The sequence below is a fragment of the Natrix helvetica genome (genome assembly GCF_964273705.1).
Source record: "Natrix helvetica genome assembly, chromosome: 3".
Lineage (NCBI taxonomy): Eukaryota > Metazoa > Chordata > Lepidosauria > Squamata > Natricidae > Natrix > Natrix helvetica.
The window spans coordinates 172412536-172422444 of record NC_138549.1 but is presented as its reverse complement, the minus strand read 5'-3'; the positions used below and the strand labels follow the sequence as shown (position 1 = coordinate 172422444).

The 9909-nt window shown below is 46.7% G+C and overlaps 1 protein-coding gene across 3 annotated transcripts in view; it reads left to right on the top strand.

The window, feature by feature from the left end:
* Window positions 1-270: 270 nt before the first annotated feature.
* Window positions 271-9909, top strand: part of TCEA2 (transcription elongation factor A2) — a 35980-nt gene continuing 26341 nt past the window's right edge. Inside the window, exons 1-4 of one of the 3 annotated variants that reach the window (XM_081949786.1) lie at window positions 271-455; window positions 2750-2812; window positions 5024-5129; window positions 9070-9157. In XM_081949786.1, the coding sequence (XP_081805912.1) occupies window positions 384-455; window positions 2750-2812; window positions 5024-5129; window positions 9070-9157 (329 nt within the window). In that variant the 5' untranslated portion in view covers window positions 271-383. The other 2 variants (XM_081949788.1, XM_081949787.1) reach the window with 2 other exon arrangements.

Genomic DNA, 9909 nt, shown 5'->3' with positions numbered 1-9909 from the left:
AAAGAGAGACTTGACTAACAATACTCCAGCCCGCAGAAGCCGCCGAGAATGCTGGGATTCGGAGTCCGTTCCTCAACAGCTAAGCCTAAACCGCCTCCTCCGCGGGACTGTAGTTCCCGAAAGGCTTTGCGAAACGAGCGAACAGGTGCGGTGCGCGCGCGGCGCTCTGGGAGGGGCGGGGCGCCTGCAGGGCAGCCGAACTCCGTTTCCCAGCATGCCTTGGGCGGGCGCCCAAAACGGAAGAGGCGTTGCCGTGGTCACCGAAGGCAAGCTCGCCCGCCTCTCCACCGCGGCTCAGCCGGCAGCGTCCCGGGGACGGAGCTTCCTCGCCTCCCTCCCTCCCTCCTCCCCGGGGCCAGAGCGCGGAGCGGAGAGCCGGCGCCATGGGCGGGGAGGAGGAGGAGGTCCTGCGCATCGCCAAGCGGCTCGACAAGATGGTCGCCAAGAAGAGCGTGGTGAGTGGGGGGCAACGCCGCCACCCGCCGCCGCCGCCGTCTTCCCGGCCTGCGGAGGAGCCCGTCCGGAGGCCCGCCCTGCACCACCGCCTCCTCCTCCGACAACTCCCGTTGCTTGGCCGTCTCCAGTTTCTCCAGAGGAAAACCCCCAGTCCGTCCCCGCCGCTGCCATGGCAACGCCCGCGCCGCATCGCCTGGAGAACGGGCCCCGCCCAGGCCGGCCTCTTGGCCCCGCCTCCCCGCCGCTATTTAAATAGTTTAACCGTTGGCCACGCCCTCGCTCTTGCCGTGAAGCGCCGGTGGCCCCGCCCATTGCTGTAGCGCTTCGCCCGCCCCTTTGAGGCCACGCCCCCTCCTCCCTGCTCGCCGCAGCCTTGGCTGCCCGCCTTCGCCGTCCGATTGTTTTGTTTCTCGCGCCCGCCCGCGTCCTTTTTTTTATGGGTGTGTGTGTTAATCCATACGGTGATTTAAGGAAAAGAATGGGCTGTGTTGGGAACCCTGCCTGCTCATTTATTTGTTGTTTCCAGATTCCTTTGAGTTGATCTCGATTCCCAGGGGATGATGCTTGTCTTTTAAAAACTGTTTCCCCTCCTCCCCCCGGAGGTTTTTGACATTTTGGCCGGGATTTCCTGGTGGTCTCCCATCCAGGGAGCAAGCCCATTGGATACGACTTCATTGTTTTTGAGCCAATCCGAACTTGACCCGGGGTTGCCACCTGCTTGAAAGCGAAGAGAGAGGCTTCCTCAAGCTGCTAATGACATCCTTGTACAGGTAGTCCTCGACTTAACGACCACATTTGAGCCCAAAATTTATGTTGCTAAGTGAGAAATTCGTTAGCAGTAGCATTTAAGGCTTATATACCGCTTCACTGTGCTTTGCAGCCCTCTCTGAGCGGTTACAGAGTCAGTATCTTGCCCCCAACAATCTGGGTCCTTAAGTGAGTTTTGCTCCATTTTACGACCTTCCTTGCCACAGCTGTTAAGTGAATCGCTGCAGTTGATAAATTAGTAACCTGGTTGTTAAGTGAATCTGGCTTCCCCATTGACTTTACTTGTCAGAAGGTCGCAAAAGGGGATGTCATAGCCTTGGGACACTGCAACCGTCATAAATATGAACCAGTTGCCCAGCATCCGAAAGTAAAATACGTGACCCTGGGATGCTGCAACGGTCATAAGTGTGAAAAATGGTCACAAGTCACTTTTTTCAGTGCTGTTGTAACTTCATATGATCACTGAACAAACTTGTAAGTCGAGGACTATCTGTATTTTATTTCTTGGAGCGGGGGGGGGGGGGGGGGACATAACTTTCCGAAAAATCTACAATGGATAGCCATGCCTAGCCAATTTTGGCTGGTCTCAGAAGAGAGACGGGGCTGGCTAATATTTGGATCAGACTGCCAGAAAAAACAACGGCTGTAAGAGTCATGGGGGGGGGGGGGGGGAGAATCACAAAAAAATACAGGTAGTATTGATTTATAATCATAATTGGGACCAGTACTGTGAAGTGAGGAGGTTGTTAAACAATTGCACCTCATTTTATGACCTTTTTTTTGGCCACAGTTGGTAAATGAACCACTGCTGTTGCAAAGTGAATCAAAATTGCCCCCCCCCCCCACCTCAATTTTGCTTGCCGAAAGCCAACTGGGAAGGTCACAAACGGCAACTGTATGACCAAGCCCCCCGAGTTTTGATCACATGACTTTGGGGATGCTGCGATGGTCGCAAGGGTGAGGACTGGTCATAAATCACTTTTTCTAGCGCTGTTGTTAACTTGGAACCGTCGCTAAACAAATGGCTATAAGTCAAGGACTACTTCTGAGCTGTTTTTAAGGAACCACCAAGAGCACTCCCACCAACACTCACAGGGCAAGCCACTAGTATATAAAAAAAGAGCAAACACCACTCCTTAGTAGCACTGATGATATTACCTAGTTGGGTAATGAAACGTCTGCAAGCAAATAACCAAGCTTGGAGAGCATAATTGACCCCAACGATAAAAAGTCCTTGGAAACCTACAACCTCGTACTAATTTTCAAAGGTTAAGTTAGGCAACCACAGTTGGATTTTTCTTTTGTTTCATATAATATTATTTCCATTGATATATGGTATATTTTGACCGAACTGACTTTTTCCATTCCTATACTGTATCCCCCTCTCTGTTTGGCAATGGCCCTCTATTTCTGCTTAGACTTCTGAATATGAGCCCCTTTTCTATGTTTACATCACCTCATCAAAACGATTTAACAATTTGTTATTGGACGTCTCTTAACTTGTGGAATTTCTTTTATTTTTGAGGAAGGGGCAATGGACTTGCTGAAGGAATTGAAAAGTATGCCGATAACACTGCATTTACTACAGGTAAACCATAATGCTGACTATCTCTTGACTTCTGATGTATTCTCAATTTCTCTTAGACACCTTAAATGTATTATACTTTGAAAAAGATTAATACTTGATCATGAATGAAGACCTATACAGATAGTCCTCGAGTTATGACCACAATGGAGCCCAAAATTTATGCTTTGGGCCTCGCCACATTTGCTGAGAGAGAAATTTCTTAAGTGAGTTTGGCCCCATTTTACAACTTTTCTCGCCACATTTGTTAAGTGAAACACTGCAGTTGTTAAATTAGCAACACGGTTGTTAAGTGACCCTGCTTTCTCCATCGACTTTGCTTGTCAGAAGGTCGCAAAAAGGGGATCACGTGACTCTGGGACACTGCAACCGTCATAAATGTGAGTCAGTTGTCAAGCATCTGAATATAAATCACGTAACCATGGGGATGCTGCAATGGTATGAAAAATGGTCCTAAGTCACTTTTTTCAGTACTGTCGTAACTTTGGATGGTCACTAAGTGAACTATTGTAAGTCGAGGACTACCTGTACTGTCTGTCCATTTCCTGTGCTTTACCGAAATACCTCGCTCCACTATCTAATATCAATACTCTTCAAAACCCATTTCCAATTGTGATTTGGTGTCTCATGGCAGGAAAATTAAATCCAAGATTCTAGACAATAAGAAAAAAATAGGACAGAGAGATAAGTTTTATAAAGTAAACCATTGTAAAGTTGTTGCTTTGTGAGATTAGTGCAGATTGCCAAATAGAAACATGGAAACAAGGAAAAATGATGGCAGAAGGCAGCCTAATACTCTACCCCCTTTGAGGTTTTTTTAAAAAAAATTAAATTTATTTTTTGTTGGATGGTGGACATGTATTTATCCCAAGATATTTAAACTCAGTTAATTATGTTTGACTCACTACCTCCCCTGGAAGTTGGTTTCAAGTTTCCACTACTCTTTCTGTGTCCTTGACGTACGACCACAATTGAGCCCAGAATTTATGTGGTTAAGTGAGAATTTGTTAAATGAGTCTTGCCCCATTTTATGACCTTTCTTGCCACAGTCGTTAAGTGAATCACTGCAGTTGATAAGTTAGTAATCTGGTTGTTAAGTGAATCTGACTTCCCCATGGGCTTTGCTAATCAGAAAGTTGCAAAAAGGGATCACATGATCCTGGGATGCTGCAACGGTCATAAGTATGAACCAGTTGTCAAGCGGCCCAATTTTGATCACGTGACCATGGGGATGGTTGTAAGTGTGAAAAAAGGTCATAAGTCACCTGGTATTTATTTATAGGGGGGAAATGTCTGGACCAAACGTAATTTCTAATGTTGGGTTTTCCCCCTTACCAGTGCGAGCCCCCTTGTGGAGTACTGTGAAGCCGTTACAATGGCAGCTCCACTGTGCTGTACAGTAGAAGCCATTTTACGGCAGTACAGTAGAAGCCATATTAAGGCACAACAGGCTGTATCTTAACAGAACACACACTCCGAGGGGCGCTAGGGGCGTCTTACCCCAATAGTATTTTTCTCCAGAGAGTAAGTCATCTGTGTACTAAGTTTGCTTGAAATTGCTCGAGGCCTTCCAGAGTTATGCTGGAACATTCACGCGTGCACACACACAGAGCCATTTATAGACAGAAAGATAGAGATAGAGATCGATAGAACGATACTGCCATCTAGAAAAATAGCCTATGGCTTAACCTTAACTTACAGTCAGTCTTCCCTTGGCTGGAAGAATTTAATCTTCATTGAAACTGTCAGGGTTCCAAATAGCATCCAAAAGTAAATCAGAGTCCAAGGCAAAAGATTCCTCAAAGTTCCAATTTAATAAGAAGAGACATGTTGGTACATCTGTGGGAAACCTGAATCTGAAAGCTTCCTGGGTTTTCCACCCAGTTGAAAGTTCAATATCTTGCCCTCACACCCACAAGTCCATCCCATGGCCCAATCTCCCACTGCCACGCTGGCAGTTCCACCCATCCAATTCCGGTCAGGTGCAGAGGTGCAAAGACAAAGGATGACCTTGGCTTTCTAGAAAGAATTTTGTTTTGGCTACATAGCATCTAACTCTGTACAATCCCCTCCTCCCATTTTCCCACAATAGAAAAAGGCATAGTAGCATAATAGAAAGTGTGGATCCAAGATCCAAGAGAAAAGATGGCTGCAGGCCTGACAGAAACCTTGCTAGTTTGGGGGCCAATCGCTTCTCCGTTTAATATTTTGCAGTCTACCCGAATCGGGATGTCTGTCAATGCCCTTCGGAAGCAAAGCACAGATGAAGATGTAATTGCCCTTGCCAAGTCGCTTATCAAGGCTTGGAAGAAACTCCTAGGTAAGAAATAGGCATGTTGCAGGTGAGTAAAATATGAAAAACACGTTACAGAATAAATCAAGATACGCCTCCTTTTGGTTTCGAGCAACTTCCTGCTCGTGCAGAGGGTGAAGGCTGGAATTGCATCCCTTTTCCCTGTACAGATAGTCCTCGACTTAGGCAACAGTTCATTTAGTGACCGTTCAAAGTCACAGCGGCATTGATCTGGGTCACGTGATCTGCGTTTGCGACCTCCTACAAGCAAAGTCAGTGGGGAAGCCAGATTCACTTAACAGCCGTGTTACTAACTTAACAAATGCAGCGGTTTGCTTAACAACTGTGGCAAGAAAAGCCGCAAATTGGAGCACACTCATTTAACAAATGTTTCACCTAGCTGCATAAATGTTGGGCTCAGTTGTGGTCGTGACTCTTAGGGCTATCTGTAGAGGTTTTATCACACCATGATTTCTTGTTGTTAGTTGCGAAGTCGTGTCCGATCCATTGCGAGCCCATGGACAACGTTATACAATGCAATAGCAGAGTTGGAAGGGACCTTGGAGGTCTTCTAGTCCAACCCCCTGCCTAGGCAGGAAACCCTATACCAGCGATGGCGAACCTTTTTTCGCTCGCATGCCACAAGTGGGGGGAGCGCAGGGAGGTCGTGTGCGGGCGTGCCGCACCCATAATGCAACATGCGACCCCCCAGTGCGCATGCGCGCACAACGCGTGACCCCCCCCCATTTTTACATGCTTTTTTCGCCCTCCCCAGGCTCCAGAGGCTTTATAGGAGCCTGGGGAGGGTGAAAAGAGCCTCCCCCGCCCCTCCGGAGGCCCTCCGGAGGCTTCAGGGACCGTCCGGAGGCTTCCCTGAAGCCTTTGGAACACTTAAAACCACCCTCCGAGCAAACCGGACGGTCCCTGAAGCCTCCGGAGGGCCTCCGCGGGGGCGGGGGAGGCTCTTTTCGCCCTCCCCAGGCTCCTATAAAGCCTCTGGAGCCTGGCGAAGGCGAAAAATAGCTTTTAAAAAGGTGAACTCAGCTGGCCAGCGTGCACATGCGCGCTGGCCAGCTGACAGGGCAGCGCCTCGCCCATCACTGCCCTATACCGTTTCAGACAAATGGCTATCCAACGTCTTCTTAAAGACTTCCAGTATTGGGGCATTCACAACTTCTGGAGGCAACTTCTGTTCCACTGAGTAATTGTTCTAACTGTCAGGAAATTTCTCCTCAGTTCTAAGTTGCTTCTCTCCTTGATTAGTTTCCACCCATTGCTTCTTGTTCTGTCCACAGGTGCCTTGGAGAATAGTTTGACTCCCTCTTCTTTGTGGCAACCCCTGAGATATTGGAACACTGCTATCATGTGTCCCCTAGTCCTTATATTATATTTTTGAATATAATTAGATAGAAGCGAAGATTTGGATATACAAGTAGTTCTCAACTTACATTTATTTATACAATAATACAGTAGCAGAGTTGGAAGGGACCTTGGAGGTCTTCGAGTCCAACCCCTTGCTCAAGCAGGAAACCCTATACCGTTTCAGACAAATGGCTATCCAGCATCTTCTTAAAGACTTCCAGTTTTGGGGCATCCACAACTTCTGGAGGCAACTTCTGTTCCACTGATTCATTGTTCTAACTGTCAGGAAATTTCTCCTCAGTTCTAAGTTGCTTCTCTCCTTGATTAGTTTCCACCCATTGCTTCTTGTTCTGTCCTCAGGTGCCTTGGAGAATAGTTTGACTCCCTCTTCTTTGTGGCAACCTCTGAGATATTGGAAGACTGCTATCATGTCTCCCCTAGTCCTTCTTTCTATTAAACTAGACATACCCAGTTCCTGCAACGGTTCTTCATATGTTTTAGTCTCCAGTCCCCTAATCATCTTTGTTGCTCTTCTCTGGACTCTTTCTAGAGTCTTGTTCCTCCAGCATGAGGCTCTTCTCCAGGGAGTCCTTCTTCCTTCTCAGTGGCCAAAGTACTTGAGTTTCATCTTCAGGATCTGGCCTTCTAAAGAGCAGTCAGGGTTGATCTTTTCTAGGACTGACTGGTTGGATTGCCTTGCAGTCCAAGGGACTCGCAGGAGTCTTCTCTAGCACCAGAGTCCAAAGGCCTCCATTCTTTCTTATGCTCAGCCTTCCTTGTGGTCCAACTTTCACAGTCATACATTGCAACTGGGAAAACCATAGCCTTGACTATACTTGAGTATGATTTGACTATGATTATACGACTATGACTATATCATAACTTCTACCCTGTTTCCCCGAAAATAGCCCCTCCCCGGATAATAAACCCAATCGGGCTTTTGAGTGCATGCGTTAAAATAAGCCCTCCCCTGAAAATATTGCAACACAGCAGCAGCCATGAGGTGACCACGCTCGCTACCTCCATGCAAAAATAATAAGACCTCCCCAAAAATAAGGTCAAGTGCTTATTTCGGGGGTCAAAAGAAAATAGGACCCTGTCTTATTCTCAGGGAAACATAGTAGGTAATTGTATTTTTATCAAACTTTGTCAGCCTTCCTGATTAAACTAAGATAGGAAAACGGGACCAGATGAACTAAATCTGCTTTATTGGAAGACTACTTTAACAGGATCTTGCAAGTATGAAGGTACAGACTTCCTGCCGGCCCACTTTTAACTGCTAGAACCTTTAGGGCAAGTCCCTCCTAACCATTAAGGCAGTTTTTCGCAGCCTTGGCAACATGTCTGGGACTTCAATTCCCAGAATTCACCAGCCAATCTTGTCCTAATGGTTGCTGGGAGGAGGTGGGTGGGATTCTGGGAGTTGAAGTCCCACCCACCTCCTCCCAGCAACCATTAGGAGAAGATTGGCTGGTGAATTCTGGGAATTGAAGTCCCACTCATCGGAAAGTTGCCACGGTTGAGAAACATTGCTGTGAACTCACAGAATGCCCCCATCCTAACGAGCCTTGATGAATTCCTAATTCTACTACTTTCTTTGTACTAAATCCACGAATACAGGTAGTCTCCGAGCTACGACCACAGTTGAGCCCAAAATTTATGTCGCTAAGTGAAACATTTGTTAAGTGAGTTTGCCCCATTTGGCCACTTTCCTTTCCACAGTTGTTAAGTGAGTCGTTGCATTTGTTAAGTGAACCTGGCTTCCTCATTACCTTTGCTTGTCAGAAGGTTCACAAAAGTGGACCACATGACCCCGGGACACCGCAACCGTCATAAATTTGAAACACTTGCCAAGCCTCTGATTTTTGATTGTGTGACCATGGGGGTGTTTGCAACAGGTCGTAACTTTGAAAAACGGTCCGAAGTCACATTTGTTTCAATGCCGCTGTAACTTTGACCGGTCACTAAAATGAACTGTTGTAAGTAGAGGGCTACTAATACGTGAGATTCATGGCTGCTATCTTGATCATCGATCCTCAAGTGACTTATTACCAACAATTTTACTTCCGGATTAAATTTTGAGTTCAATTTTTGTTGAATGCCGCGGGTCAAAAAAAAACCCCAATAACAATTATGCACCTTCCAAAAGTCCAAGCAATCAAACGTGAACAGCTTCTGGTCCAAACAGAGGACAAGATAAATATGTAGGAACCCAGCCGTAACCCTGAATTTTCCCCAGCTAGATCTCTTTTGAGAAGTAACAGCAATTTCCAGTAAAATGATGTAGCTAGAACTGGATTCTTTTCCTGGCAAAAGCTGGTTTGTTGCGCGGTCTTTTAATTGCCAAAAAAAAAAAAAAAGCATCCTCTCTCCATCGTTGTCCGTGTCATGACAGATGTTCCTCCAAGCTTCCTCAGGTGTTAAACAAACCTAGAAACATGGACCATGCTGTTACCTACTGCTTTGGAGGCTAACTGCCTCAGAAGACCCTATGACCAAGGAAGGAGCTGTCCCAGAACCCCACTTCGAGGCACACAACCCACGGCTTCCTTATGGCGACTTCATTCTTTACTGCTTGTCCTTCTTCCTCCTTAACTCTGTCCAGATGCTTCCGAAGATAAGAGAGATGAGAGGAAGAAGAGTTCTCTGGCAGCCTCTTCTTCAAAAGAGACCGGTGATTCACGAGACCAAAGGTAATCCTTAGCCAGAGATAGTGGTATTCTACTGGTTGCCCACCCAAGTTTTGTTTCAAATGCTTATTTAATTCATATCCTACCTTTATTATTTGGAGAGGGAGGCAGAGAGAAAGCGCTTTTATGTCTAACATGGGACTAAGCACTCCCAATCTCCTGGTGATTGGCCCAATGTCACCCTGTAGTTTTCACGTCTAAAGCAGGACTACAACTCCCAACCTCCTGGGGTTTGGCCCAAAGTCATCCTGTAGTTTTCACGTCTAAAGCAGGACTACAACTCCCAACCTCCTGGGGTTTGGCCCAAAGTCATCCTGTAGTTTTCACGTCTAAAGCAGGACTACAACTCCCAACCTCCTGGGGTTTGGCCCAAAGTCATCCTGTAGTTTTCACGTCTAAAGCAGGACTACAACTCCCAACCTCCTGGGGATTGGCCCAAAGTCACCCAACAGCTTTCGTGTCTAACATGGGACTAGAACTCCCAACCTCCTGGTAATTGGCCCAAAGTCACCCAGAAGCTTTCATTTCTAATGTAAGTCTAGAACTCCCAATCTTTTGGTGTTCAGCCCAAAGTCACCCAGCAGCTTTCATTCCTAAGGCTGAACTAGAACTTACTGCTTCCTAGTGATTGGCCCAAAGTCACTCAGCAGCTTTCATGCCTAAGGCAGGAATAGAACTCACAGCTTCCCAGTTTCTAGCCAGATGTCTGTTATTAGTAATATCAACATGGTTTCCCTACTTGGCTTCATTGAATT